At 40.4% G+C, this 26,949-nt stretch overlaps 1 protein-coding gene across 4 annotated transcripts in view; it reads right to left on the bottom strand.

Annotated features, from left to right (window-relative positions):
* The window catches only part of GLCCI1 (glucocorticoid induced 1), a 57,223-nt gene extending 30,691 nt beyond the window's left edge, over positions 1-26,532 (bottom strand). For all 4 annotated transcript variants that reach the window (XM_074900332.1, XM_074900333.1, XM_074900334.1 and 1 more), the window contains exons 1-2: positions 25,576-26,532; positions 4,172-4,323 (exon numbers count right to left, since the gene is read on the bottom strand). In XM_074900332.1, the coding sequence (XP_074756433.1) occupies positions 4,172-4,323; positions 25,576-26,029 (606 nt within the window). In that variant the 5' untranslated portion in view covers positions 26,030-26,532. The remainder of the gene's footprint in view (positions 1-4,171; positions 4,324-25,575) is intronic.
* Between the last annotated feature and the right edge of the window lie 417 nt (positions 26,533-26,949).

The raw sequence follows: 26,949 nt of genomic DNA, 5'->3' as shown, positions 1-26,949 counted from the left end.
CCTTGTCCCTTCCACCTAAAGTATCCCATGAAAGCAATGTTGATTAATACACTGTTGAAAAAGCTTCATATTATTGAACCTCCTGGTTTATGATGTTAATCTTCAAGCAACAGAATTTCTACCCTAAAGAAAAAGCAGTATTACACAGGTGACTAAGGAGAGGTAACTACATTAAAGCCTTGACCCACACACAAGAACAAAAACATATTTTAGCCAAGCATTCCAGTTTAATAACTCTACATTATTCTTTAGATTAGAGAGCAGTAAAAATTCTGAAAGGCATATTTTGCAAACTTTGTTCATTTCCATTTGTGTAATCATACATCATTACCATATACAATGGAAAAGGCATATCCAAACATATCGAATCCAGTTTAAGTCATCAACTGGAGGGGAGGGAAATCACTACATCATATTCCACTTGGTCATTTTTTCTTTTCTTTGTATTATTTAGATCAAGAAAAATTACACAGACAAACCTTAACTGGCCATATCTTTGTTATGACATCAACATCATATGTTTATCCCTAATCTCTCCTTTTTAATTTTATAAAAATCTTTCAAATTATTCAGCTACTGCCAAATAATTATATTATTAAACTATGACAATTATCAAAATGTGTCTGAAGATTCTGAAATACTTAAAACTACTAAATAAAATGGTGTACCTTTGATTATCCAAAATTTGCTGTTCCTTAAAGGTTAGTTGTATGCATATGCACACATACACACGAACATAAACACATGCAGAATTCTGAAAAATCTGAAATTGTATAAATGTCATAATGCATAGTGTCATAGTATATTTTTCCAAGAGCAAATATAACAACCTCATTTCTCTTCAGTGTTTTCAGTCAAAACATTTGAGGTGGGTAAGAAGGACATAGAAATAGGAACTATAGTTACTGTTCTCCAACATGCAACAGAAACTAAACCAAACAAAATTCAATTTCCTCTATTTAAATAATAAGATATTATAGAATTATTTTTTTTTTAATCCCAGATTAATATTAGAGGAAGAAGAAACATTTTATTCATGAGCATTATACAGGTTCAAAGAACTTAAGTGGGAAAACAAAGACTTGGAATAAAATTCATTAAGGGGTCATGTGATGCTGGTGAAGACCAGAATCTGACTTTTTTTTAAATACAAGAATTATAAGAAACTTGGAACAGCCATAATCACCACCTTCACAAAACTGCACAAAATTTGGATTTTAAATTAATGTTTAATTAGTGACAAAAATAACCCTGAAAGAGAAGCAATTATTCCACCTACAATGTAAGTTATACTGACAGTATTGTTCAAGAGTTTAGAAGTAAAACAAGGGATAATTTATTCTCCAAGGAAACACGCTCATATAAAAAAATTGGTTTATTGATTTTCATTATCTTGGTTTCATTTATTTTGTTTGTTACCATCATCCACTCTGCTAAACTACCAAGTGTTAGTATTTTTAGCTACTGAAAACTATATGAACTCTCACAAGCTAAACTGTTACTTGGCCAACAAACATGCAGTAGCAGTACTCGTGCTCGTCCTCCAGTGAAAAGCAAGGTTTTAATTTAATTTAACTTAATTTGCCATGCATGCATCCTACCAATGACTTGGAACTTATTCTTAGTTCTTGAAATCAGATACACTTCAGACTACACAGAGCTCAAACAATAAAAAAGCCCCACACAACCAAAGCATAACTCAAGTCAAAATTTTATGATCATCTACAAGCCTCCCTAGTGAACATTCTATTTAATAAAAACTGGAATTCACTGTGCCAATCACTATGTTTGTTACATTTTACATATTTATATAGTACCGAGTAGTCGACATGTTTTTCACCTCAAACACTGCTAAATGCTTGATTTTTGCATAATTTGAATAAAAAGACAGCTAATATAATTCTGATAGAAGATACACAAATCCAAACCATGCAACTTTCCTGCCCTTATCCCTTTGAAATAATACTTCAGTTTGTAACGATAACAGTACTGCCTTTCCTCTCTGTTACATTTGATCACACTGAAAAGGTAAAACTTTTTTTTTCCCCACCCCCCCTTCCTGTTTCTGAATGAGGCAAAGGGTGGCAGCCAACAGGTCAAATAACCTAAACACTTACTTGAGCTCACTAGGAAAGCAATTTTACTGCCAAATGCTTGGAGCTCAAATATTTGTAGAACAAGTTTGTTTCTCTTTTCTGTAACTAGTGAAAAGGTTTGTTTGTGAATGTTTAAATATTCTAAACTTTCTATTCATAAGGGTATTTGCAAAGTTTGATATGGATATATGTTTTAAAAGAGGGGTTAAGAAATACAGTTACTACAAAGCATGCTATCAAAAGTCTCCTGAAAGGAAATTATGGTTTCAAAACAGAAAGACTTTCAAGGCATAGTATTGTGAAAGGAAGGCACCTTGGAACTAAATACAGGATTAAGAGCTTTTTAAGTTAAATCTTTCATGATAAAAAAGATGACTGCTGCTGCTTCTTTTTTTGCTAAAACTGGCTGGCTGGCTTCAAAATGAAACAGTAGGACAAAAAGACACTTTGTTTTTAAAGGATCCCACCACAGTTTCTAAGTTTCCTTGAACAATTTCAATCACCAGATTCGCAAATTCATTACATCGGATTTCTGGAACACACAGACAGATCTTTTCTCTTTACTAAGCAATCTACACTTATCCTTCCCCCATCCAAGGCCTTCATGTGTTGCATTACAGTATATTTTAAAGAGATACGGAAAATTATTTATACATTCAAACTTGTCCTGAGAAATTCAGTATTACACAAAAGACTGAAAACCCAGAACCACTGTAAAGAGCTGCTTCATTTGCTCTAAGAAATGGTGGCAGAATAGGTAACAACTATGTATGTTGCAAGACAGCAGAAAGTAACGAAAATCTATACGCCTACAAGTGAAGTTATAACGGAAAAATCCTTGATATTTTAAAGGTATCATATGCATTGTGGCAATGTAAGCTTCCATTAAAAACAATTCTTAATGGCAAAAGAGAGTTATAAGCAAAAGGTAGGATGTCAGAAGTAATATAATTTTTTTCTGCAGGACACCCATGATAACCATGATAACCAGAATCATGGGAAAGAGATAGAAAATTGATTTAACAACCATCCCTACATGGCCTGTAGATTGAAAACATAACCAAAGATCGACAGTTTATTCTAGTTTCCAATTCAGTTTAGAACACAAACTCAGACAACTTACTCCATACCCTAATAACACTACTGAAATCCCAAGAATTCAACTCCTTTGCTAATAATTTGGTGGGTTTTAGAATTATGTATTTTTTAACTGTTTGAGAGTGATCATTTTTGTGGGCAACAAGGTCTAGCATGAGGAGGAAATCAGGCAAGAAACAACGCTCAAAGAGCACTGGAGCACTCTGAATGCCCTAGTAGCCTACCTGCCAGAGATTCCTGCTAAGGATAGAGCCCTGAGAAGGATCCAAGTGTATCAGGCCATAAATAATCTCAGTAGCCCTCCCTTTCTAGCTGGTGGCAAGGCTCTTGGTTCTGATGTCTGGCTTCAAGAGGCAACTCTTCCACAGAACATTTTTATTTGTCTTTCTTGCTACTAAGCAGCAGAGGAGGCATCTCAAGACCATATCGCATGCTCACTCCCAGCTTTCGCTTCTTGATTTCCCCTCCAGGGACAAACTGATCTTCTTAGCAATAACCTCTCTCTTCCTCTGTCCCCGCACACACACAAATACACTTTTTGAGATCCACAGATATATTGCCATGATTTAGTAACATCTTTAGTTTGTCATCCACTACTATTATGGAATTGTTTTTTAAATAACAATCAACATAATTTTGCATATAGCAGCTTCAAAATAAACCAGATACAAGGCTGAGATTGAAATCTGCTTATTTAGCCTCAAGAGATCTGCCCACATACAGAAAACTATTTTTAACAGCTGTTTTCTAAAAGCATAAAAATATTATCTGTCACATAGTATGTTACTGAATTGACACTGATTAAAAAAACACTACTGTATCCTATTTTTAGGGCTTCATATTTATAATAAAATTAAGCGAATCCACATTTCTCTGGAATTAAATTGGGCTAAGATTTCAGATCAGGTGATAAAAGTATTATCAGGAAGACATCAATTATACGAAACATCTCTGTTGTCTTGTTTTACAGCTTTTACCTGAGTAGATTTATCTTTCATACATGAAGGGTAGTGTACGTGGGGATCACGTGGCCACTGTCCTGTGAGGTAAGGTCCTGTTATTGTGTCCAAAGAAGAAGTTCGCCTTATGGTACCAGAAGTTCTGATTTGCTGGGATTTTGGCCTGTCCACTGTAGAAAACCAGAACAAAATCAACAAAAAAGTCAGGCTAAATTTGATGTGAAATGTTAAAAGCTAGCTATGACACACAATGGCAAGAACATCAAAAACCTTTGTCTAAATGCCAAGCTGAAAAGAATGCCATCACATCAAAGCAAGTAACATCAGACAAAGGAGAAAAAAAAAAAAAAAAAAACACAAAAGGGAAAACTTAACAGTTAAAAAAACAACAACACTTAAAAGTGTTCATAGCTGCAAAGAAATGGGCTACTTATGCAATATATTTTCATCAACAAAAAATATCAAGCAAATTTAAATATAGCAATGATGCAACTCAGGAAAGCCAGATATACAGAAATATAAAATATAGTATCAGTATCGGGCTACTTTCTTTTTCTTTTTTCTTTTTAAGTCAGCTTCCTTAGCCTTCTAAAGATTAGAACACAAATCATGACAAAAAATTATGATTCTTAAGAAGATGCATATCTGATTTCTTGCTCTTGCGTACGTCATTCCATATAATTTACAAGATCCCAATACAGGCCTTAGCGAGCTGAAAGCATGTGACTGTGTATTTCCCTTTGACACAGCTCAGATCAAAGCAGCTACCATGTTTGTCTTCACTCATCACAGCGCCTACGATCTTTGACTCCTCCCTGCACCTCTCTCTCCATACACCTAGATCATGGAACACTTTTTCCTGCATTTCATTTGGAAAGCAGAGTAGAGTGATTCATGAAATTGATGTGGGAAAGAACAGAGTTTTACAGCATGCTCTCTGGATCATCTTGCTTTGTCCTTTAGGCAAAATTACTTCATATACTTGTTTTCTAGACTTCCTATAAAACAACCTAAGCCCTACGTTACACCTACCATCTATTTTGCTCACCCCTACTAAAAGAAGTTAGCAAGTGAGATTACTTTCAAGTTACTCACATGCTATGGACGATCTGACCCACCAAAACCCTACTGACTGCTCAGTGCTTGAGAGCAGACCTGCCAGCACACTTCTGAGCCCAAACATGGCCACTGACCTACACATGCATTTGCTCTATTGTATATCACCCGAAATCACTGGATCTCAGAAGGCAGACTACATCGTCAATGTTTATATAGCATTCAGCACAATGATTAGGATATAGCTCGCACGCTTGTAGTTTGATACATGAACATAATGTTAAATCAGACCATTTTAGAAAAATGTAGAGCTGCTGAAATACTTAATTAGCTACTCATTTTAGGTGAAGAGTTCTAAATAACGCGATGAATTGGAAGCATCATAGTATGTCATGCTGCCTTTGTATAATATAATTATACAAAGACTGCCTCATCTATAAATCAAATTCCTAGAATTTCAAACTGATCTATCCTCACAGGATTCCTGTTGTTACAAATTTTTGCATTTTAAAAAAGATTTTTGAACTATTAAAAGTAAAGAAGCCTGAAATCCAAAGTAAAGGTGACAAATTTTAAACATGAAACCAGTATTTACATTTGCTCTGAAACACAAGCGTACCTAAAGGGTGCATAACTACAAAGCATTCTTCCAACATTCACTGTCATGCTATGGCACTATGCTTCTCTCTTAGTTAGCCTGAGTTTTGAAAATTCCTCCAAAAGCTCTGTGCATTGGATACATATTACATGAAAAAAACTATCAGGGATTTGTTAAATATGTAAAATAGTTTAGTGCGTTGTAAAAAAACCTTTTAAAACAACTTAAGAGACCATGCAAAGACAAACTCACAAGACCGTGTCTGAAGATGAGGAAATAAGGACTAAGAGTACCTTTGCAAACTTTACATTTAGAAAATCTTGCTGGAAAAAAACCAAACAACAACAAACAAACAAACAAGAAAACAAAAGCCCCAAAGACACAAATAAAATATATAGAACCACAGAATGAACTAAGGTCTGTGCCTTGTTCTAGACCCAGAGGAAAGGCAACAGCAATCCCAAAACTAATAACTCCCATAATTCCATTACAACTGAACAGAAACAAACACCACCAAAAGTTACTACATTTATATTTTTCCATGGTAATCTTGGAAGCAGACTGCAGGACACTGTCAGACCCTAACGCCAGGAGAAGGAAAGTTCAAGATGCAGTCTCCTAAGTCCCTTCTGCTCTTCAGTATTTCTTTGGATTACAGGAAACAAACCACTTCTCAACCACATAAACCAATCCAAATTCACACTTATTTAATGCCAGCCCTAGTCCATTTTTGTCTGCCCTCCTTCCATCTACTTTGAGATGGCATGCACAGATGTGTGAACCCACCTAGCGAAGTGATTCACCAAATAAAAGAAAAAAACCTAAAATGTACCCCCGAAAAGTCATAAATACACAATTTTCCCCATTACAGGCAGAGTTGGCATAATATAATGGGCAGAAACAACCACAGGCAAGCCAGAAGGAACAACTGGGCTGCTGCAGCAGTGCTGAGGTCTGTTCAGTAACAATTTCACCTCTCACCCTTTTATGATATAACCCTAGATCATAACAAATAAAGGAAGAGGGATCTGTAAGCATGAAATTTGAAGTAACTTCCTCAAATTATCATTTGACAAACTGTCCTATACAGTAACGTACTTAAAGATGAGAGGATGCTGCAGAGAGCTGTTGAACTGGACCACAACAGTGGTGGCACTGATCAGTTCAAATTGTTTTCTAAACATGAAAACTACTCTCAGAATTTCTTTCTTAATTTTGCTTTTCTCAACTCATTTTAAGTCTGGCTTCCTGCTACTCCAGGGAGCTAATACAGAACTTTCACTTCTCCCCAAACTTTCATTACCAATGGGATTTTGACACTCCTACAATGAATATCCTTCTCCAGTCCAAATCACTTTTTCCGGACACAAACCTCATGCTTCAGTTTTCTCATAGAAGCAAAAAAGAAAAAAACCCACTGCAAGTACCATCTGATATCTGAAGCACTTGAACAGCTCCTGAAGTTAGCCAACAGATTTCATCATTCAGAAAGGCTTCATCAATATTCAGAAATTTCTAAAATTACAGACTGATTTTACTCATGTTTCAGACCATACCTCATCTGACAATATCTGAGTGTATGAATAGGTTTTACTGCAGTGGTAAGTCAGAATGATTCCGTTGTCTTCCTCAGTGATGTGTGGCTTATCTCACAAGGAGCTCAGCTCTACCTCCAGAACAAGTAATCTAAGGAACGCAGCACTTAAGCAGCATAATGTTACCTGAAAAAGTTAGCTAGAAATTACAAAAGCAATATGTATTCTCATAGGAAGGCAAAATATCTCATGCGTTATTTAAAATATGCCACAAGTTTTAACAGCATGTATTTAAGGGCTATTGCTACGCATTTCTAGTGATGACAGTTACATGAAATGACACAAGGGTCCACCTGAATACTACAGCTGGTAGTATCTTACCTCCCAGCAGGAATCAACTAAAATAAACGGCACAAAATCATGAAATTATGGTTCTGCATGCTGCATTGAGAGCTAAAAGAATTCTAGTTATACCACCTAGACTGACTGAAAAAAGGTTTCAATTTCTCTGCCAGCAAAATGTAATTTAGTAAGAGACTAACACATGACAACTCTTTTGAAAGGGACATGGGGCTCAAATAAAACCATCTGCTACAGCTCTAAAATGAAGAGTTTTCCTTTCCATCCAACACACAGGCAGTTAACCTGCACATTATCTCAAAGTCATGTTCGCAGTCCATTTTATCTTAAATAAGGCTTTCTGCCATGCATGCAATGAGGAAAATCACCTGCAACAGAAAAGCAAGACTGACAGCTAGCATTGGTACGATTATAAAAACTGCTCCAGCTAAAATCTACCAGAGCTCATCTGTCAGCATCTTTTCTTCCCATTTCTCTTTCAGCAGTTAGCAGATGCAGTTCAAATTTGGCCAAAACTTTTCCACTCACATCCTTGCATGGATATATCCAGCTTAAAAAGACTAAAATTATCCTAAGAACTTCTCAGATGTCACATATTCTTCTCAAGTTGGGTGAAAAACATGAAATAAAAATAAAATTCTTACTTTCCTAAAACTAGAAGTATTGTTATCTCATTATCGATATCAGCTGTGACACTCTCCTGCCAAAAGGCTAGACAACATTCTTGCAGCAATATCTTGATTTTTTTTTCAAAGTTCATCTGTAAGTTAAACTATTTACCCAAGATAGACAAGTCATGACACTACACCGTATCAGTACTAAATTCCACAATAAAGTTTCATGAAATGTTGTTTCTCTTCTGTCCTGTTGCTAACATTGCAGAACCTTTTGTTTCACCTTCAGAGCTACTAGTGAAATGAGCCCCATGCTTAGGTCTCAACTATTCCTTAAGAATTTCAGACTTCCTAGGAAATGAATACTAACTTCAAAAGAATTTTCTCCAAAAATATTTTTGTCTTTGGAAGGACTCACTGTGATAGATATCCTAGCCTGCTCAAGACTCTTTTCAACAGCTTCAAAGTCAGAGTTCAACTATTCTGGCTCAAAGGAGATGTAGAGATATACACATATATCACATTACAAAGGATATTTACATATATATATATACAAAAGATACAAAGGATAACACATCAGATATTTCTAGGGCATTCCTACTAGACATGACAACAAATTTACAGCAGTCTACAAAACCAGTGAATCAGAAGTGCCTGTGTGAATGCCTCTTAAATAATGAAGTACGTGGGAACGCAGCACGGGAAATCATACCACAGAAATGAAAAGCTAAATTTTAGGGAATGGTGACCCACAGCAACTACTAAGAATGATGGTGCAACACTTAGGTATGGTTACCACAGCAGTGGCTGCTGATGACCGCCCCACACAAGTCTAGTCAAAAGTCCCCTCTTCTGTTATGCCTTCTACAGGCATGAAAAGGGATACCTCTATCTTGCTTCCTTTGGACAATGATTCCTTGAGTACTACAAAAGTAGACTTTCAGATAGAAGAGGAGGAAAAGTCTTTGAAGAGTCTGGTGAAGGGGTTTTTTTGGCTTTTTTGTTGTTTTTTAAATTACATATATAGTGCTACTGTACTTATTTCTGAACATGTATTTGATTAGTCTTTCCTGATCCAACTATGTAGGGTAGATGTTGCATTCAAGGTGATGAATTCATTTGGCAAGCGATTAATCCCCTTGAGTTCTAGCTGGTCCTCAAAGATTAGAGGGGCTAGGGGCAGCTGGACTTACCTCTTAATAGGTAGACCAATTATTGCCAGAGAGGGCCATGCTGCACAGCCCACCCCAATATTCGAGATACCCTTAGGCTAAATTAAGGTGAAATAATACTAAACAATTGATTGAAAAATTTATTAACAGCAGAAGCTCTATTTTAATAGAAACTAATTAAACCTTTTAAAGTTAATTAAACCCCATTGAAGCTCTGTAAACAGTTTTCAACAGTGGTTAGTAAACCCTGTTATTTTTAAAAGGGCTGAACTGCCACTAACATGTAAGAATGGGACAGAGAGATAAATAGAGCTAGAGGATAGATCCAGATTACCACCCTGGGTTCCAGTGACATCTCTGGTCCAGCTTCTGGTCTTGTCAGTGATACTGGCGGGTGCACACTGAGATACAGCTTACTGTTCCTTAAATAGTGGCTCATTTGTATGTGAGGTGGGAGGGGGCAGGTCCTTTTGTGCTCATTTACATATGAGGCAAGGGGGGGACGGTATTTGGGTGCTAGGCTCTGCCTCTAGTCTCACTCTGTATGCTAATTACTTGGTTCACACAGTCACGACCCTTGAGGACTTAGGTGGTTCTCAAACACCTCTTCAGCTTATGTAACTCTCAATCTTCTGCACAGGCACCACTGCTTATGGTTGTGAAGTCCCTTTCCCACAGAAAGTTTGCAAGTTGTTTTGACCAGCAACACAGAACCACAGGCCCTCCAGCACACTCTGCTCCCACCTGCTGCCCATGCATCATCCCCCCCCCAACCTGTGGCTCACCTCACTACGCAGCCACATTTGAGGCATTAACTCTTTCAATCTCTCACAGTAGATGGACAAAGAAGTGCATGTTTATTTGGAGAATTTGTGTGTATGAATTTGCGAGGAAAAATATTGAAGAATGGGGATTCAGAGGCCCCTCCAAAGAAATACTTCAATCTTCATTCTCAAGAAGGCTTTTCCCTTGTAACTGGAGCCAAAAAACTCTCAAGAAAAAGATTAACAAGGGATTTGGGGTCCCTAGAAGTTTTATTTTATTTTTTATTGGATCAAAAGACATTACCCAATTGTCAGTGACTGATGGACTTGTTTCTGACCCAATCTGCAAACTGGCTGAACGATTATATTAACCATGCAGAACAACAAAGAACATACTGTTTGCCACGTACTGTTCCTACAAAATAACAAAAAACAGGATTTTAAATACCAGCTTAAAAAACACAACACCCTAATATGCAAATTAACAGAAAAAATTATGAAGTTATTGCAGTCTTCCTTCTATAATTTTAAATTAAACAGTTTAATATCTTTAATAGATTAAAACAAAGCAAAATACCAGGTTTTTTTCAAGCATTTAAAATGCAGTGGAGTGTTTTGCTACCAAAAGGATATTTCTAAGAGGTTATAATAAGAGATGGTCATTTTAAGTTATCTTTTGACACATCTCTAAAAATACTGCAAATTCAGCTCTGTAAAACACCTGTCTTCATTATGTGCACCACACTGGTTTTGATTTAGTTGTATCAACTTCAGAAATTATTCCTGGGTTTCTCTTTTAAGAAACCAAGACAGAAAATGACTGAAAATGAAGGGGGGTGACATTCTGAAGTAACTACTTTAAACAGACTGACACAATCCACTCTAATTTCTTCTCATTATCAATTACATGGAACCGACCAAAAAAAGGGCACAGAACAGCACCATAATCTAATGAAGATTCCAACAACCAAACTGAACTATCAGAAAGAAGTTCACTTGATGAGATCTGAGATCTTTTGAAAGATCCGGGTCAATGAATTATCTGTCTTCTACATCCAAGATTCTTCATGGAGGAAGGGGGGTGGGGGGCATGGAGGGGGGAAGAGGGGAACCAGTCTCTTCCACATAGGTCATTTTACAGTTGGGTAGTCAGCAAATTCGGTTTTGTACCTGACAAGGCTTACGAGGATTTAAACTGAACTGCATCAAACAGCAAGTCAATCAATACATGAGCTCGCCTACACTGTAAAACTAAAACAAAATCAGCTTGCTCTTTCAAAGGAAAATTATAGACAAAGACTCAAACTAAGGGTTATAGGAATCAACCATATTGAGTTATCTTTTATAGCCATGACTAAGCAACGTAGAAAGGGAAGAGGTCTTCTGATTAGTCACCGAATCCAGCAGGTGGATCAAGGCATTTCCTTTCACCGGGGAGATCTGATGCATGACTCTTGAAGGACATACAGATCTCCTCACCTAACTGCACAGGAAGGCACAGTGCTCAGACCTAGGCTACAGATACATGGAAGAAAGAGGGACAAATGGATGAATCTGCAGGCATACAAATTTCATTGGACCTACAGTTGCCTCTCAAAATCTTGGTTGCCTATGCAAGTATGTTGGAACATGGTCTGCCTCATGTCCTTATTCCACCCAACCACAGTTCAAGTAAAATGTGACTATGCATATCTGTCAGAGTCAGATTTTGTTCACAGCAAAACTCGCCTGTTTAAAATCAACATTATCCTTAGAGATCAAGCATAGAAAGCACGCTCTAATCTCAGTAAGAAAAGTAAACAAGCTATAAGGAAGAAAGTTCCAGCCCTCTAAAGCTAACTTATTCTTGTAACAAAGATTACTGCTGGCATGTATAGGACCTGTACACAAAAGACAAAGCATTTAGTATCACAAAAGCCTGCTTTGTTCAACAGATGTAACATACTTGAATCTAACAGGACACCAGGTAAGTAAAACACTAATTCCAAACCTTTCAAATTTTTATGTATCTACCATCTTTAGAATATCTTTTTCTTTGTAAGGTTATTACTTCAAACTCAAATGCTATATAAATACCTAAACTTAGTATCATTTAATAAAGTATCTAAAAAATGTTCCTACTTTAAAAAGTTAAAACAAAATTGATTTGAGCTCAGCGGCTAAATACTTGGGGAAAAAGAGCACACTGAAACACACAACCAACCATTGACTGTTGTGCATTTCCACACATACACTGAATTTTCTTCATTTTAGTTCATTAATTTAGATCTGTTGAATGATAAATTGACCCAATACTGAGAAATGAGTTGGGAAACAAAAAGAGCACTAAAGCTGGTTGATTTTTTTCTTCCAGTGTATTAATAATTAAAATCTTGAAGGAAATTATAAACATATGAAGTTAATTCAGTAACTAAAGATAATACCACCTTTATTAAATAAGCGATGACTCTGAAGGGATTTTTTTGTTGTTGTTGTTATAATAATACCTACAATTTAACAAAATGTAGAAAAGTGAAGGGTTTGTACCCCACTTTCCATCAAAATGCAGCTGGACATAACTGTGAATAAAAAAACCTTAAAAAATATGAACACATGATTCACTGTTTTCACAATCAAAATACACAAAAAACCGTAATCAATGCATGGTAGGCTATACAATGCCATCACAATGATCACCAATGATTAGAGATAGAAAGCATTCTTCTAACTACAGCTAATTAGAATACAATTCTAGAAAACAACAGTATTTTTCTGAAAAAAATACTGAAACATAGAAACTTAAACGCAGATTAAAACTGATTGCCTAAATCAGGCTGCCCAACTTTGCTGATTAAATAAATTATCTTTTCATTATCAGTTAAGTCATAGAAACAAATCCCTAAATCAGGAGCCCAGTTCTCAACTGTCATTGACAAAACACACACAATCACTTAAAAACAGATTACAAACTCAGTCCTCAGTCTTCCTTCGCCCCCATGATTCCTACTGGAAAAATGATCCAGGAAGATTTTTTTTTTTTCCCCGATGGTTTCAGGCCTTCTTATAGTTTTCCACATAAACACTGACATTGTTAAACCAATCCACCCGTTCATGTACACTAACTTACAGCTCTTCCCTCCCACTTCTCCATTCCCTTCCCCACTCACTTGGATTCAGAAAAAACAACTGTGTTTTTATTAAGAGTAGATTTTTTTTTAATCACTGCATGGTTAAACTAACCGAGTAGTCCTTCTCTGAGTCTGCTCCAGTTTGATTTTACCTTTCTTAACTTGTGGAGCGCCGAAATTCTGCATAGCATCCCACACGATGTCTCAGCAGGCCCCTGTGTGGCAGGTTGCTCATTTGTGCAAGACCTGTGCCCAGTACTGTCTCAGTCACTTCATGTTGGCAGTTTAGAGATCCCACCATCACCCAACTCCACCCTCCAGCATTTTCAAATCATATGCTCCCCCTTAGAGGAAAAGATACTCTGCTCAAGTACAACCTCACATACACAAACCTCCATTTTTTACTTTTAAATCTCACTTTTTAAAATTATTATTTCAATTCCCAAGGTCCCTCAACTCTTCTTGCATAATCTTCCTGTGTACTAATTAAACCTCTCAGAATTCATCAACAGTTTCATCATCCTAATTTTAAAATTTGCCTAAGCAGATAAGATCTACTTCCCGTCTAGAAAATCAGTTCTCTTATCAAAACCACCAGGTTAGCGTGACACAATCTGGAAAGCTCATTTTGCACTTTAACATTTCTCCCTCCTTTCCACCATCCCTTAGAATTTCTTCTAAAGCTTCATCTATAGTTGAAAGTTAGACCAACAGATCTCTAGGTTTTAGAGCTGGACTCAACATTTTTCACATTTTAAAAACATCGTATCTCCTATACTCAGGTATCCTCAAATGGTGTCAGCTCCTATTCAGAATATTGCCTTAGAAACTTGAAGGTAAGTGTGAACTTCTGAATAGGCTTTTCTAGAATCCTGCAGTGGAGATCAATGAATTGTTTTATTAAAATATACAATCTGTATTATATCATAGTTTTGGTAATTACTAATTCTGAATGACCCTCTTTTTTTTTTTTTTCCCCTCCATTTTCCTGGGTTAAAAATCACTGTCCTTATTGAAAGTTGATTTCTTATACCTCATCCTGGTGAGCACAAGGCATTGAATAAATATCTGTGCCGTTTCCTCTGAAATTTTTGCTACTATTCCCTGGAGTTGATTTTGAAACCATAAATTCCAGCAAATCAGTCTCAGCTCATCCTTAATCTCATTTTTCTTAGTACCAAACGCCTGTAACTGTATTTTTCTTATTTTTCTACTTGCATGTACTACTGTGTGTCTTAAAGCATGCAAAGTCCAAGTCTGTTCAGGTTTTAACAATTCTCAGCTAAGACTCACTTTTTGATTGATAATGTGACATTCTTTCCTCAGTTCTCCCTGCTGTTTCTTGCAGGCTCTCTGCTTATTCCTAGCAGCCTTTCAGAGTATAAGTGTCCATGCAATCAGATGACGTCCTTGAGTTTTTCTGATGTTTGAAAGATCCCAATAGTGTTAACATTTTTCATTAAAACAGATTCTCTCTGTATTCAAGTCAGAGCAACCCTGTTTAGCCAAACTGTCAAACTATTTCATTCTGAAATCTGAAACTTTACTCCAGATTTATGAATTTTAAAATACCTATGTAGGATTTTTTTTGTTTTGCTGTATATGCATGTAAAATTGCATGATTAAAAAAGGCCCACCTAGGAAACATCTAACATTCATTGTATGTAGTTCCAGCACACCCATTTTTTCTGCTTCTCCCAGATTTTGAGTTGTCAGACTTGGTAATTCCTACTTCCAATGCAGCCAAACTGAGTTCCTACTAAAATTCTTGCAATCAAAAGATCTCCCTGCACACTCCAACTTCATATTAAAGGTTACACACACCACTAAATAAGATCATGAGATCACCATAAAATCATCCTAATAGCCTAGTTCCTTCCTTAGAAGAAATTAAGGTAGATGTATACAACAGTTTCATAGAATTAGTATTTTAAACAATATATGGACTGCATACTTCACAACCTGGTTTGAAAGCATGAGTCTCTGTTTCTACAGTAATGCCCAAAGGTTATTAGGATCCTCAGTACTGACAACCTCCTAAGATGAATATGTGCCTCTGGTCATTTCCTTGTATGGATGTTTTTCAAATACACATTACTTTTAAACATGCATGAGTTAATTACATTTTTGCCCGTGAGAAATTTTTCTCTTCCAGATTAAAAGTTTTTCTTGTTCCCCTTGAATAGAACACCAAGTATTTCAAATGTATTTTATGGTTTCTTTGTGGGGGAAGAAAGCATTGCAAAGATGATTATTCAGGGCAGGGTATCAGGTACAACAAAGGAGTCACTGAAGGTGAAATAACTGAGAAATCGGAGTATGAGAGAAAAGATGTGTAAGGGTATTCCACTATCAACTGCCAAAATTAAGCAAACACAGCTATCAGTTAAGAATGAAAATTTTAAGACCTTGAACAGAAATTTACTTCTGTGAAGAGCTGCTTCTTTAACCTGGAAGCTTCCCAGCTACTGTGTAAAGCTAAGTCTTATTCTGCATTCTTCAGCAGTTAGCTGGTATTTTTACAGTCACACTGTTCAAAGTCTGTTCCGGGACACTCAGCAAAAATCTGGGTTTAATTTTTAGTAAGCAGTCAACTCTCCGTTACTTTGAAAAATAGAAAGTTAAGATCTCACGTATAACAGAAAGATTTTGAACAATATATGACATACTGGATATGGAGATGTAACACCTAACTGCATAGAGTCAACACTGCAAAGCCACTTGGGTTTTGCAATGTGTTTTCCAGGGCTCCAGGCTCCAGAAAGACTGATTAGCTGACATGTGGAGCTGAATTTACGCTGAGGCCTGTATGTGAGAACTGCACTCACCAAATCCTTTCAGAGCACAGACCACACCACACTGATACCTGCTACAATCATCAGCATCTTCTAGACCTATTGGGCTAATGAGCTCTGCTGTGATGTGCGGGAGTAGTAATGAGACGGTACTAAATACCTAGAGAGACCTGTAAGTTTTGTAGAGCCACTCACTGGCTCCTCCATGCTGTGTGTCTCAGTGGCCTGAGTTCTGGGAACAACAGTGCAGTTTTCAAGGTTTATTCAGCAACATTTCTGATCCAGCATGGGTGCAGTGCTTCATCTAATGAAAGCAATTCTACTGGTATCCCTGGACACCGTATGTTCACAAACCTGGGCATTTATACCTACGCTTAGCTAATCTGCTCTCAAACAGCCAAAGGCAGACTTCATGTCATACTTTGAAGAAGCGGGTTTTGTATTTACAGGCTAATGTCTGCAGACTAGGATTAACAGAATTAGCTAGCGATCAAGTATTTGAATAACCATAATTTGTTTTCTAGTAAGAACACATTATTTCCAAATCACAGTTTGGTTTTCAACTGATGAGAGATGTCAACAAATCATGAAAGTGTTGATTTTTTTTCCCTAGTACTGCAGCCGAAGCACCTATATTAAAATGTATAGATTTTTCTAACTATGAAGCCTTTTAAAAAAATGTTGATATACAAGTAATCTAGTTAGCCAACCAAGTATTTCTATCAGAACTCTAGAACAGGCACTGTACATCAAAACGCCAGAAATTAAAAGGCACACAATATAACAATACCCATTTTGCCATACCTTTAATCAGTTCATAAGCAAGCAGTTAGTTACAGAAAATGTTTCCAAAAGACACCTATTTACTAAAACAATATTAAAATTCATACAGCTACAGAAATGAGCTTCAAGTTTGTAGTATGAATGCCAGTGATCTTGCAATGATCAGTCAAGCTAGTTAGATATAAGTGTTGATTCCTGAAAGTCAGAAGTGTGTCTACTACTAATCTCTTCGCTTAATGCCTGGTGGTGAGAGTGCAGGAAAGGAGGATGAAGCTAACCTTCTTCAAACAGGTGACTTGCACCGCTCAAGGAATGGGACACTTCAATTCCAGTTTAGACTATCTCAAGGCAGGGTGAGAAGAAAATACTCTACAGTGGATTTTAGATTATTCAAAAACCATGACAGAACTGCTATCGTACTGTTCTTAGTCACCATTCTTATGAGCAAAATACGAGACACATTCCTCCTAATGAGGAAACGAGATGTGCAGTTTGGGTAAAACTAGTTTTAAAAGTTTTTTAAAAAATGTTGTGCAAACAAGTGGCATGTAAGAACCAGTGTTCTTAATCACTCATTTGTATTCAGTTCCGAGAATATCCATTGCAAACTGCTGCTCTTCAATTTAACACTAACAGCAGTGAAAGTTAAATCCTTATAAACACCAACACCTGTGTCATCATTTCTTGTTAGGACACACAGTAAATAAGAAGGTCTAACCAATATGCTATCTTTGCATTAAAGTTTCAAAACCCAAGCTTGTAACATTTTCTGACCTACTGGGAAGTATATATTATCCTGCAAAGCAGCAATATCTAATACGGAAAGCTAATTAAGAGATCTACGACTACAAAAAATGAAAACTTTCCATCAAAAGCATTTTCTATTGACCCAACACCAACTGGTTAGATTAATTCCTATTTAAAAATTGTTTATGCAGAAAACAGTTATTGCTTGAGTGTAGAGACCCACACCTGGTTCCTCCCCATCAAGAGGAAATTAATCGGTTTTTAATAGGGGGATAGTCAATAGTTTGGTAGGATACAGCAGCTAATAAGAAGTAGTGCAGATACCAAAGGAGAAGGGAAGGTGCAGAAAAGAAATTAAAGGACCAGGAGATAGGTAGCATTAGAAGGCCAGAGACAGCAGGCTGAGGGCACTCCCCAGCATAGCCCCACTTGGCCTGGCTGGGTTTCCTTGCCCAAGATACAACTTCCAGTAGCGACATGCCTTCTTACTAACAAGAGAACACATAGTCTGAGCAGAGTCATCACCAGACAGTGCAAAGGGACCATGTCAGGGTCTGGTCCTAAATCCATATTCACACAAATAGGATAGCAGGAAAGGGTTCCCTAGAGAATATGTATTTGTTTCAACCATGGATGAGAACTGAGCTTTGGAAAAATAAAGAGTTGGAGAGACTGACTTGCCATTCAAAAGGATTGATATTACACACGGTATCATGATACTCTGTGTGGCATCCATACTGCAGGAGTCTCAAATTGTGATCCCTTTCAGTACCCATCAGCTATTTTCAAGCTTTAGGATTTAATTTCCAATTCAAAAATAGTCATAAAACAAATTAGTAGTGGTGAACCTGAGTCAAATCAGGAAGGGAAAAAATAAAACATAATTGAAGAAGAGTCTAGTTTTTGGGAAGAAGCAAATTCACACTCAAAATGTAAGAATTGGATTATTAAGTAAAATGCCCCATTTCCTTCACTCTAATCTCCGATTCTCTTAATTGTGCAATTGCCCACACCTTAAAAATGGTGACATGAAGGAAAAGGGGATAATCTCAGACTGACTGCCGGTTTAATATCTTTGTTGGAGACATGGACACTCTGAGCGATCAAGTGTACCCTCAGCAAGCTTGCCGATGACACCAAGCTGTGTGGTGCGTCAACACGCTGGAGGGAAGGGATGTGCCATCCAGAGGGACCTGGACAGGCTGGAGAGGTGGGACCATGTGAACCTCATGAAGTTAAAAAGGCCAAGTACAAGGTCCTGCCATGGGTCAGGGCAATCCCAAGCACAAATACAGGCTGGGCAATGAATGAACTGAGAGCAGCCCTGTGGCGAAGGACTTGTGAGTACTGGCAGATGGAAAACTGACTATGAGCTAGCAATGTGGGCTCACATCCCAAAAAGCCAACTGTGTCCTGGGATGAATCAAGAGAGGCATGACCAGCAGGTCAAGGGAGGGGATTCTCCTCCCCTACTCTGCTCTTGGGAGACCCCACCTGCAGTACTGTGTGCAGCTCTGGGGCCCCCAGCATAAGAAGAACCTGCTTGAGCAGGTCCAGAGGAGGCCACGAAGATGATCAGGGGGCTGGAGCACCCCTCCTGTAAGGACAGACTAAGGGAGTTGGGGTTGTTCAGCCTGGAGAAGAGAAGGCTCCGAGAAGACCTGATAGCGGCCTTCCAGTATTCAAATAGGGCCTACAGGAAAGATGGGGAGGGACTCTATCAGGCAGGATAGTGATAAGACAAGGGGTAACAGTTTTAAACTGAAAAAAGGCAGGTTTAGATTAGATACAAGGAAGAAATTATTTTCTGTGAGGGTGGTGAAACAGTGGAACAGTTTGCCCAGAGGAGCTGTGGCTGCCCCCTCCCTGGCAGTGTTCCAGGCCAGGTTGGACGGGGCTTTGAGCAACCTGGTCTAGTGGGAGGTGTCCCTGCCCATGGCAGGGGGGGGTGGAACTGGATCATCTTTAAAGGTCCCTTCCAACCCAAATAATTCTAGGATTCTGTGACAAGTTACTGTGGATTCTACCCTTCTAATGAAGAGATATAAATGCTATTCTACTTGCCTGAAAATGCCTTAAGTCATTGTTTAGGCACTACAGGTTTACATGGGAGGCAGTGTTGAAAGAGAAAGAACTCAATGCATTTAAATATTAACTTTAAAGTATGATGATCATCATCAACACAATTAACTATCTCAAGTCTTGAGCAAAATTTTCCAGTTATGTATTTTTACTACTGGGTCCTTTTTTAAAATCAATACAAGATGTTTAAACCCTACTATATTAACAACTTATCCTGAACATATGCTAAATCCATGGAGAACTACTGTGTCAAGTGTTGGCAATGGTTTTCTCTGCTGAAGATACTGCCAACCAATTTACACAGGAGCATTCATTTTTCACTGTGGGGAAAAAAAAAAAACCACTCTTACCTTCTTCAGATGAAGATAATTACTCAACTGATGAAGTCCCATAAAAAGTATTTCAAATACTCACTTAAACTGAAACACTGAGGAGCATATACTTTATTTCCAATAGGTTTTGCATTATTACAGCTATTGCTTTCAAGTCCAGGTTGATCTGACATTTCAGAATTACTTTATGTTATCTTTTTTTTCAAGATATCTAGAATAGTAGCATAAACCTAATTTTAAAAATAACTAGCTTTCCACTGTGAATTTTATCAATATAGCAAAGCCCAACAACTCGTGTCAGTCTATATTGGCAAACACTGACTTTTTGGGAAGATTTTAAGATATGCTCCCTTAATCTACCCTCCCTGCATTTTAAGATACATTTAAGAACCTCCTTTGGAGAAAACACAGGAATCATGAATTTCAGAAACCAGATTTCAGTATTAGCCACTGGTTTACTATGCATTAATGTTTGCAAGTAACTTCAGTTTGGCCATATGTAACACACTAATACTTGCTTATGTCCAAAGAACAAGAATTAAAGGTCAAGCAATGACCTTAAAATAGATACATACATATACTTTATAAGGGGTTTTTTTTCCATGGGCTAGGGGGGTGCTTTCTTAATAGCTAATGCCTTGCTATAATACCATCCAAGTTCAGTGGAAAAAATACATTTCTGTTTTCTTTTCTGCTGTTGTTTTAACACCTGAAAGTAGTTCAATTTGTCTTATGAAATGTATTTAAGGACATCTAGTATACCATTCTCATTTAAAGTGATGTTAAAACATGTAACTAAAAAGCCTTTGAGTTCAAGACAACTGGTTCAAATTTAGCCAGTGTCTTTTATTTCACCATATTATATTCCAATTAAAGCTATTTTGGGAAGAGAGAGGGATAAAGCTGGAGCAAAACTGTTTTGGCCATACAATGATGGGAACACTGCTGTTATTCAGGCATCAGGAAATAGGAAACGTCACAAAAATTACTTCCTTACCTACATTTGTTAGAAATAAAGGAAAGATCTTCTTGATCTCTAGTATAAATGCTTATGATGCCAAAATGCTGGATGGCTCGAATCCAGGATATTAAAATAGTTCTGCCTTTTGAAGTCTGAATTTTTTAAAATACTGATATCCCTTACAAATCTAGCGATCAGCAATATTGTCCGTCTTGCTCTACTACTTACTCCACTAGCCTTCTATCTAGTAGCATAACAGCAGATATACATACTTATTACTTAGAACTAGGTTAAGCGGTTGTTTTCCATCTTTTGTAATTCATTTCTCTTCTTAATGTTGGCAATGCTTCAGGAGTTATTTTGGAAAGTAAAAGATATTGGGAACCGTTAAGAGACAAACTGATTACAATATTCTTCAAATGTCCTTAAAACTAACCTTTGCCTCCCAAATTTGATATGGAAACAAAGTTTTTACTATACACTATATAAGCGAAAGAAAAATATGAAGCGTAATATTACAGTACCACCAGAGTTAGCACTAAACAAATCAAAGCATTTGATGAAAGCAATATTGAGCCTGAATCATACAGAAGTCATTTCCACTCTCCTTGTATACAAAACATCACATACCTTGTGAAAAAAACCAAACTAAACACGAAACTGGCTCTCATATTTATACAAGCTACCTTACACAGTAACAGAAACTACTGATTTTATCCAAGTAAGGAAAGAAAGAAAACAACTTTTTTTTTTTCTGTAAAAAGTTAGTGTTCACAAGCAAGAAACATCATTTGTTTGACCTGTGCAAGGGGTTTTTTTTTATTATTATTATTGGAATGTCCTTTGTCACAAACCACCCAGCTTCACATTCTGTTGACATTACATTTATGCGATCAGAGATGTATCAGACATTTCCTCTAAGAAAACCATGTGTTGCTTTATTCAAGCAGACACTTTTTACGTTGCCAACTCTCCAAAGCATGAATACAGGATACAAAAATGTATCTACTAGTAAGGAATAAACATGTTTAAAGAAGGAGAGGAGTAGACTCACATACTGCAGGTTTATCCTATCATTAAGTTTTTCCCCCCCTCTTTTTTAGCACCCTGAAATTAGTATATAGCATTTATGATTTCTCATCCATTCAGTATCGATACTAACCAAATACAAATACTGGCATCAATGGTTTCCTAACAACTACAAATCCCCAAATTTGCCTGAAGAAATTATCACCAAATTCTTAAAGTTTCGGTTCTAAACACATAAGGTTTTGCTGCAAAACAAAAACTTCCATGGCATCCTAGAAAGGGAGAGAAAAGATGATGGTGGGAGAAGGAACAGAGCACGCTGCTTTCATTCATGTAGTAGTGATGTCAACGCCTGCAACGGTAGTTGCTCTGACCTGTAGAGGCTCAAAGCTGGAGTGTTTGCCCAGAAATTTCCTTTATAAAAAGAACCTCTGCCAAATCACTAAAATATCCACAACAAAACGGCTTAGTAGGTTTGCCAATTCAAGGAATCTACCCTGGAAAAGGCTGAAAGGAGGTGGGGAAGGGGTAGGTGTCTTAAGAGAAAAACATCTATCCATCAGAATCATAAACAGTCTCCAGCACGAGCACATTCGTGAAACAATTCAAGTCAGGCTGCAGAGCCAAAGACAAACAGGTCTCCTGCACTGGTGAGAAAAACAACAGGATTATACCTAGAGCCTAAGCTCACATTTTACAGCAGTGGGAAATGGTTTTGAAAAACTGACAAAAAAAACTTAAATCAAGTCGCTTCCCCACGACTTGCATACTGATAACAACTATAAATACCTGGAGTAGCAATCGTTTAACAAGCTGCAGCAAGATGGTCCGTGTTTGAAAACAGAACATTCCCCCCCCTCCCCAAGTCCTCCATTATTACTGCAGCAGTCCTCCAGTTGAGCAATCAATTTTCTCTACACTACTATCACCATATAGACTACAAACATCATTTCTAGTATCCATACATCACGTACTAAAATGCTGAGAACAAGCAGAGAAACAAAAGACAAAATCCTGCCCCGTGGCGTGCAACTATATTCTAAATTGTTTAAAAACAGTTCTAGGTTTTGAGGAGGGGGGGTTGTTGGATAACCTTTTTTCATTTGCAAGACTGAAGAAATAGGGTATCTTATTACCCTTGCCTGCTAGAAAATGGTGCCTGTATTTCAGTAAAATAAAGCTGTTGACGTGTGCAATTGTGGTCATTATTAGGGCGATCACGTTGTTTTCATTCATTCATTCAGGATTTGCTAGAGGATGTCAGCTTCTGCAGCAGCAGCTGGCTTGACCTGGAGGAGGGGGAACAAATTCCTTGCAGCGCATACAGATTACAGGGCGCATTTCTTGATGGACCATTTATGATTTTATACATTGCACTCATTAAACCAAATCAAGCCATGTATGCTGCTAACATGGTTCACCGTGAGGCAAGCTCAAACAAGTTTAATGACGGAAAAGTCATTCAGTACTGATTTACAGTCTGATTTATTAAGGCTAAAATAGCCCACAGATGAAGACAACTGAAACCACTTTCTAAAATTAAAATTTCCCCTCCAACAAAAAATTCATATGTAATAATGAAATACTTCACAGCTTTGCAGTATTTTTCCTTGCTTGCAGGTAACTGCCCACATTCCACCCTCTTCAATACACCTTAAGCACAGACCTTTATACACTGCACCACTACGATGTTTTGCTCTGGGTTCCCATAATTAAATAATTTCAGTATTCATCATCAGCATCATCCCTATTCGCATGCACTGATATTTTTGTTTTGCCTAGCTTCCATTAGCATTTTCCAAAGGTTAAAGGAGGAAAAAAGGAAATCTGCATTTAGTATTTCATACAGTGGGAAAAATAGGATCTTTAAAATTTTAAATAGTGCTTGAACGAAGCAAAACCCTGAAGCTCAGTTCCATTTTCAAGCATGCAAAAACTTCTGCATAAATAGATGATATTTTTGAGAAACAATTATGAAGTATCTCCATTCAGATTATAACACGACCAATTTGGTCATCTGCATAAGCACAAATATTGTACAGGGTAAATTAACTCCATGCGTAACTGGCAGCAACGTTCTGCTCGTTTGCAGAATGCTGCCCATGTCCTAGGACCATTCTGATGACAGGTTTGCCGAAGTTACAAATACTACAGATTGTAAGGTTTTACTACACGTTAAAACTGAAAGGGGGGGTGGGGAGAAGGTAACAGATTCCACTGCTACAAAAGACGTTGGCAACCAACACAGACCAATTTGCCACAGAAATGAAACACAGCAAGACTTAAGGAAGGGACAGAACAAGCAAGGGGTATTGAACCACATAAAATGTTCCCAGAAAGAGATGATGTGTGATACCTGATAGCTACAGCAGGATAACATAAAAAGTGCATTTAGTCTGATTCATTCAACTGCTAAAGTGATGGGGGAAGGGGGGGTAAGATGGCCACTGACACTTTAACAGATTCAGTAATTTAACAAACAACCTGACGCAGGTTAAGTTGGACTTGCCGGCAATCAATTTCACATTTTAAACTTTACAGGCCCATTTTGGCCACATCAGGGTTTGGCGGGTTTTTAGGGTTTTTTACGGTCTCAGGGATTCAGTATGAAATACCGCAAGGAGACTGACTGTCATTTGTTTTCAAGCATGTCAGTATGAACATTTGCTTTTTGTTTGAGTCTGTGCTTGAAAACGTTACATATTTTAACTTAGGATGTCACCAAAATGCAAGTCTTTAAGAAACCAAGCTCTGCAAAAGGAAGAGCGTTCAAGGCTTGGTTTTAACACACACTTAAGAATTGGGTTGTGACACCCCAGATACACATCTAACCCATTTACAACCCCTACGAAATAATTACACCTGTAGACAGGGAAGCGAGTTAATTTTAGCCTCGTCGCTCTGTCACACACATGCACTGCCCGAGCCCGTGCCGGCAGGCGCCAGGAGAGCAGCGCTGCCGCCGGAGCCTCTGCCCGCTCCCCTCCGCGGAGGGGCCGGGCTGGGGCGGGGTGACCGCCGGCGGCCCCCCGAGCGGGCGGCGGGGCTCGTCCCCGCTCCGCCGGGGAGGCACTTCCTCCCCAGGCCGGCGACGCGGGGGGAGAACAGGGCTGGTTTTCCCAAGCTGGATCTCCACGCCGCCCAAGGAGGAGGAGGATGACATTTAAGCGGTCGCCCCCCCCCCCCCAGTGGGACGAGGTGCTTTCCGCCGCCGCGCTGCCCTCCTAGCAGGGCAAACCGCGCACGGCACCTGCCCACTTGGGGCTGGGGAGGGTGTTTTAGGGCTCATCATCGCCCCCCCCCCCCCAAGCCGCCCTCTAAGACCCCGGTGGGGGCGCTCCCGCCGGGCCGGGGGGTGGGGGATAAGGGCGCGCCCCGTACCCCCGGGAGCTGAGGCCAGGGGTGCCCGGAGGCAGGGCGGCCCCCGCCCGGCCAGCACCCCCGGGGGGCAGGGAAGCGGGACGCCGGCTTTGTGCCGGTGCTTTACCTCTGTACACCGGGGAGCTGGGGCTCCGTCTCTCAGGTGAGCTGCTCCTCCTGCTGCCGCCGCTCTCCGGCGAGCGCCGCTGCCTGCCCTTCACCCGGCCCGGCTCCGCCGCGCCGCCTCCCGCCGCCAGCGGCGGCGTCGCGCTGGGCGGCGGCGGGCTGCCTCCGCCGCGACCCCCGCCGCCGCCCCCCGGCCCGGTGTTGCTGCCCACCGAGGCGGAAGGGGAGCGGGTCGGGCTGTGCTGGTTGCCCCGCAGGAGCTGGTACGGGACGGTCGCCCGGATGGGCTGGAGCAGCCGGCTGGTCCCCGCTGCGCCTCCCCCGGCGCCGTTACCGGGGCCCCCGGCCGTGCCGCCGGCGGCAGTGGGGGACCCGGCGGCGCCGCGCCTCATCCTCTGCGGCGGGGGCTGGTGGTGGGACGGGGGGGTCTGCGAGGAGCTGGACGAGGAGGACATGGCGGGGATGCGCACGACCCGGCGGGTCACTCGCTCCGGCGGCTGCGGGGCGCCCGAGCTCGGCCCCCGGCACCCCGCATGCACCGGCCGGGAGGGGGGCGAGGGGGGGGGGGGGGGAGGAAGGGAAGGAGGAGGAGGAGGGGGGAGGAGGAAGGAGGGAGGGGGCGGGGCGGGACAAGCGCTTCACGGCCCGAGGGAATCTCCCCGCCGCCTGCCCAGCTGCCCCGGCGCTTCCTATCGGCGACGGCGGCTGCTCCCACGCCAGGCTCTGGCCATCGCTGCCCGCCCCAGCGTCGTGGGCACCGGGGGCGCTGCCGAGCCCCGCGGCCGCTCACATCGTACAGCGCTGCCGGCTCAGGGCGGTCAGCGGCGGGGCGCGACGAGGGCGCACGCAGCCGGAGGGGGTGGGATAGGGAGGGGGGGAGGCGCTCGCAGCCAGCTCCTGCTCCTGCCCCCGCCAGCGCCCGGGAGCCGCGGCCAGCACCATCCGCTCTCCGCGCCGCCCTGCCGCCGAATGGCACCGCGCAGCCCCGGCGCCCGGCCGCGACGGGCAGGGGCGACAGCCGAGCGCTACCATTGGGCGCCGCCGCCGCGCCAGCTCAGGCTCCATTGCCCAGAGGCGCCGTCGCTCTCGGTTCTCAGCCAATGAGAGCGCGGCGCCGTGCGGCGGGGCGGGCCGGCCGTCGGGGGTGGGGGGGCGGGCGGAGGGAAGTGGGATGTGGCAGCGGCGGGAGGGGCGGGGAGGCGGCCCGGGGGGGCGGTGCTGCCCGCCGGGGGCGGCGCGGGCCCTTCGGGGCGGCGGAGGCGGGCGCGGCCGCCCCGCCGGCACGTGGCCCGGGCGCTGTCGGTGGCGGCGGCCCGGCGTGGCGGGGGTTGGCGGGGGAGAGGAGCCGTTCCGAGGGCTCGGGGCCGCTGTGCTC

Source organism: Athene noctua, chromosome 2 (genome assembly GCF_965140245.1).
Source record: "Athene noctua chromosome 2, bAthNoc1.hap1.1, whole genome shotgun sequence".
NCBI classification, from domain to species: domain Eukaryota; kingdom Metazoa; phylum Chordata; class Aves; order Strigiformes; family Strigidae; genus Athene; species Athene noctua.
Note: the sequence above shows the minus strand (reverse complement) of the source record. Positions and strands in the feature narration are given on the sequence as shown.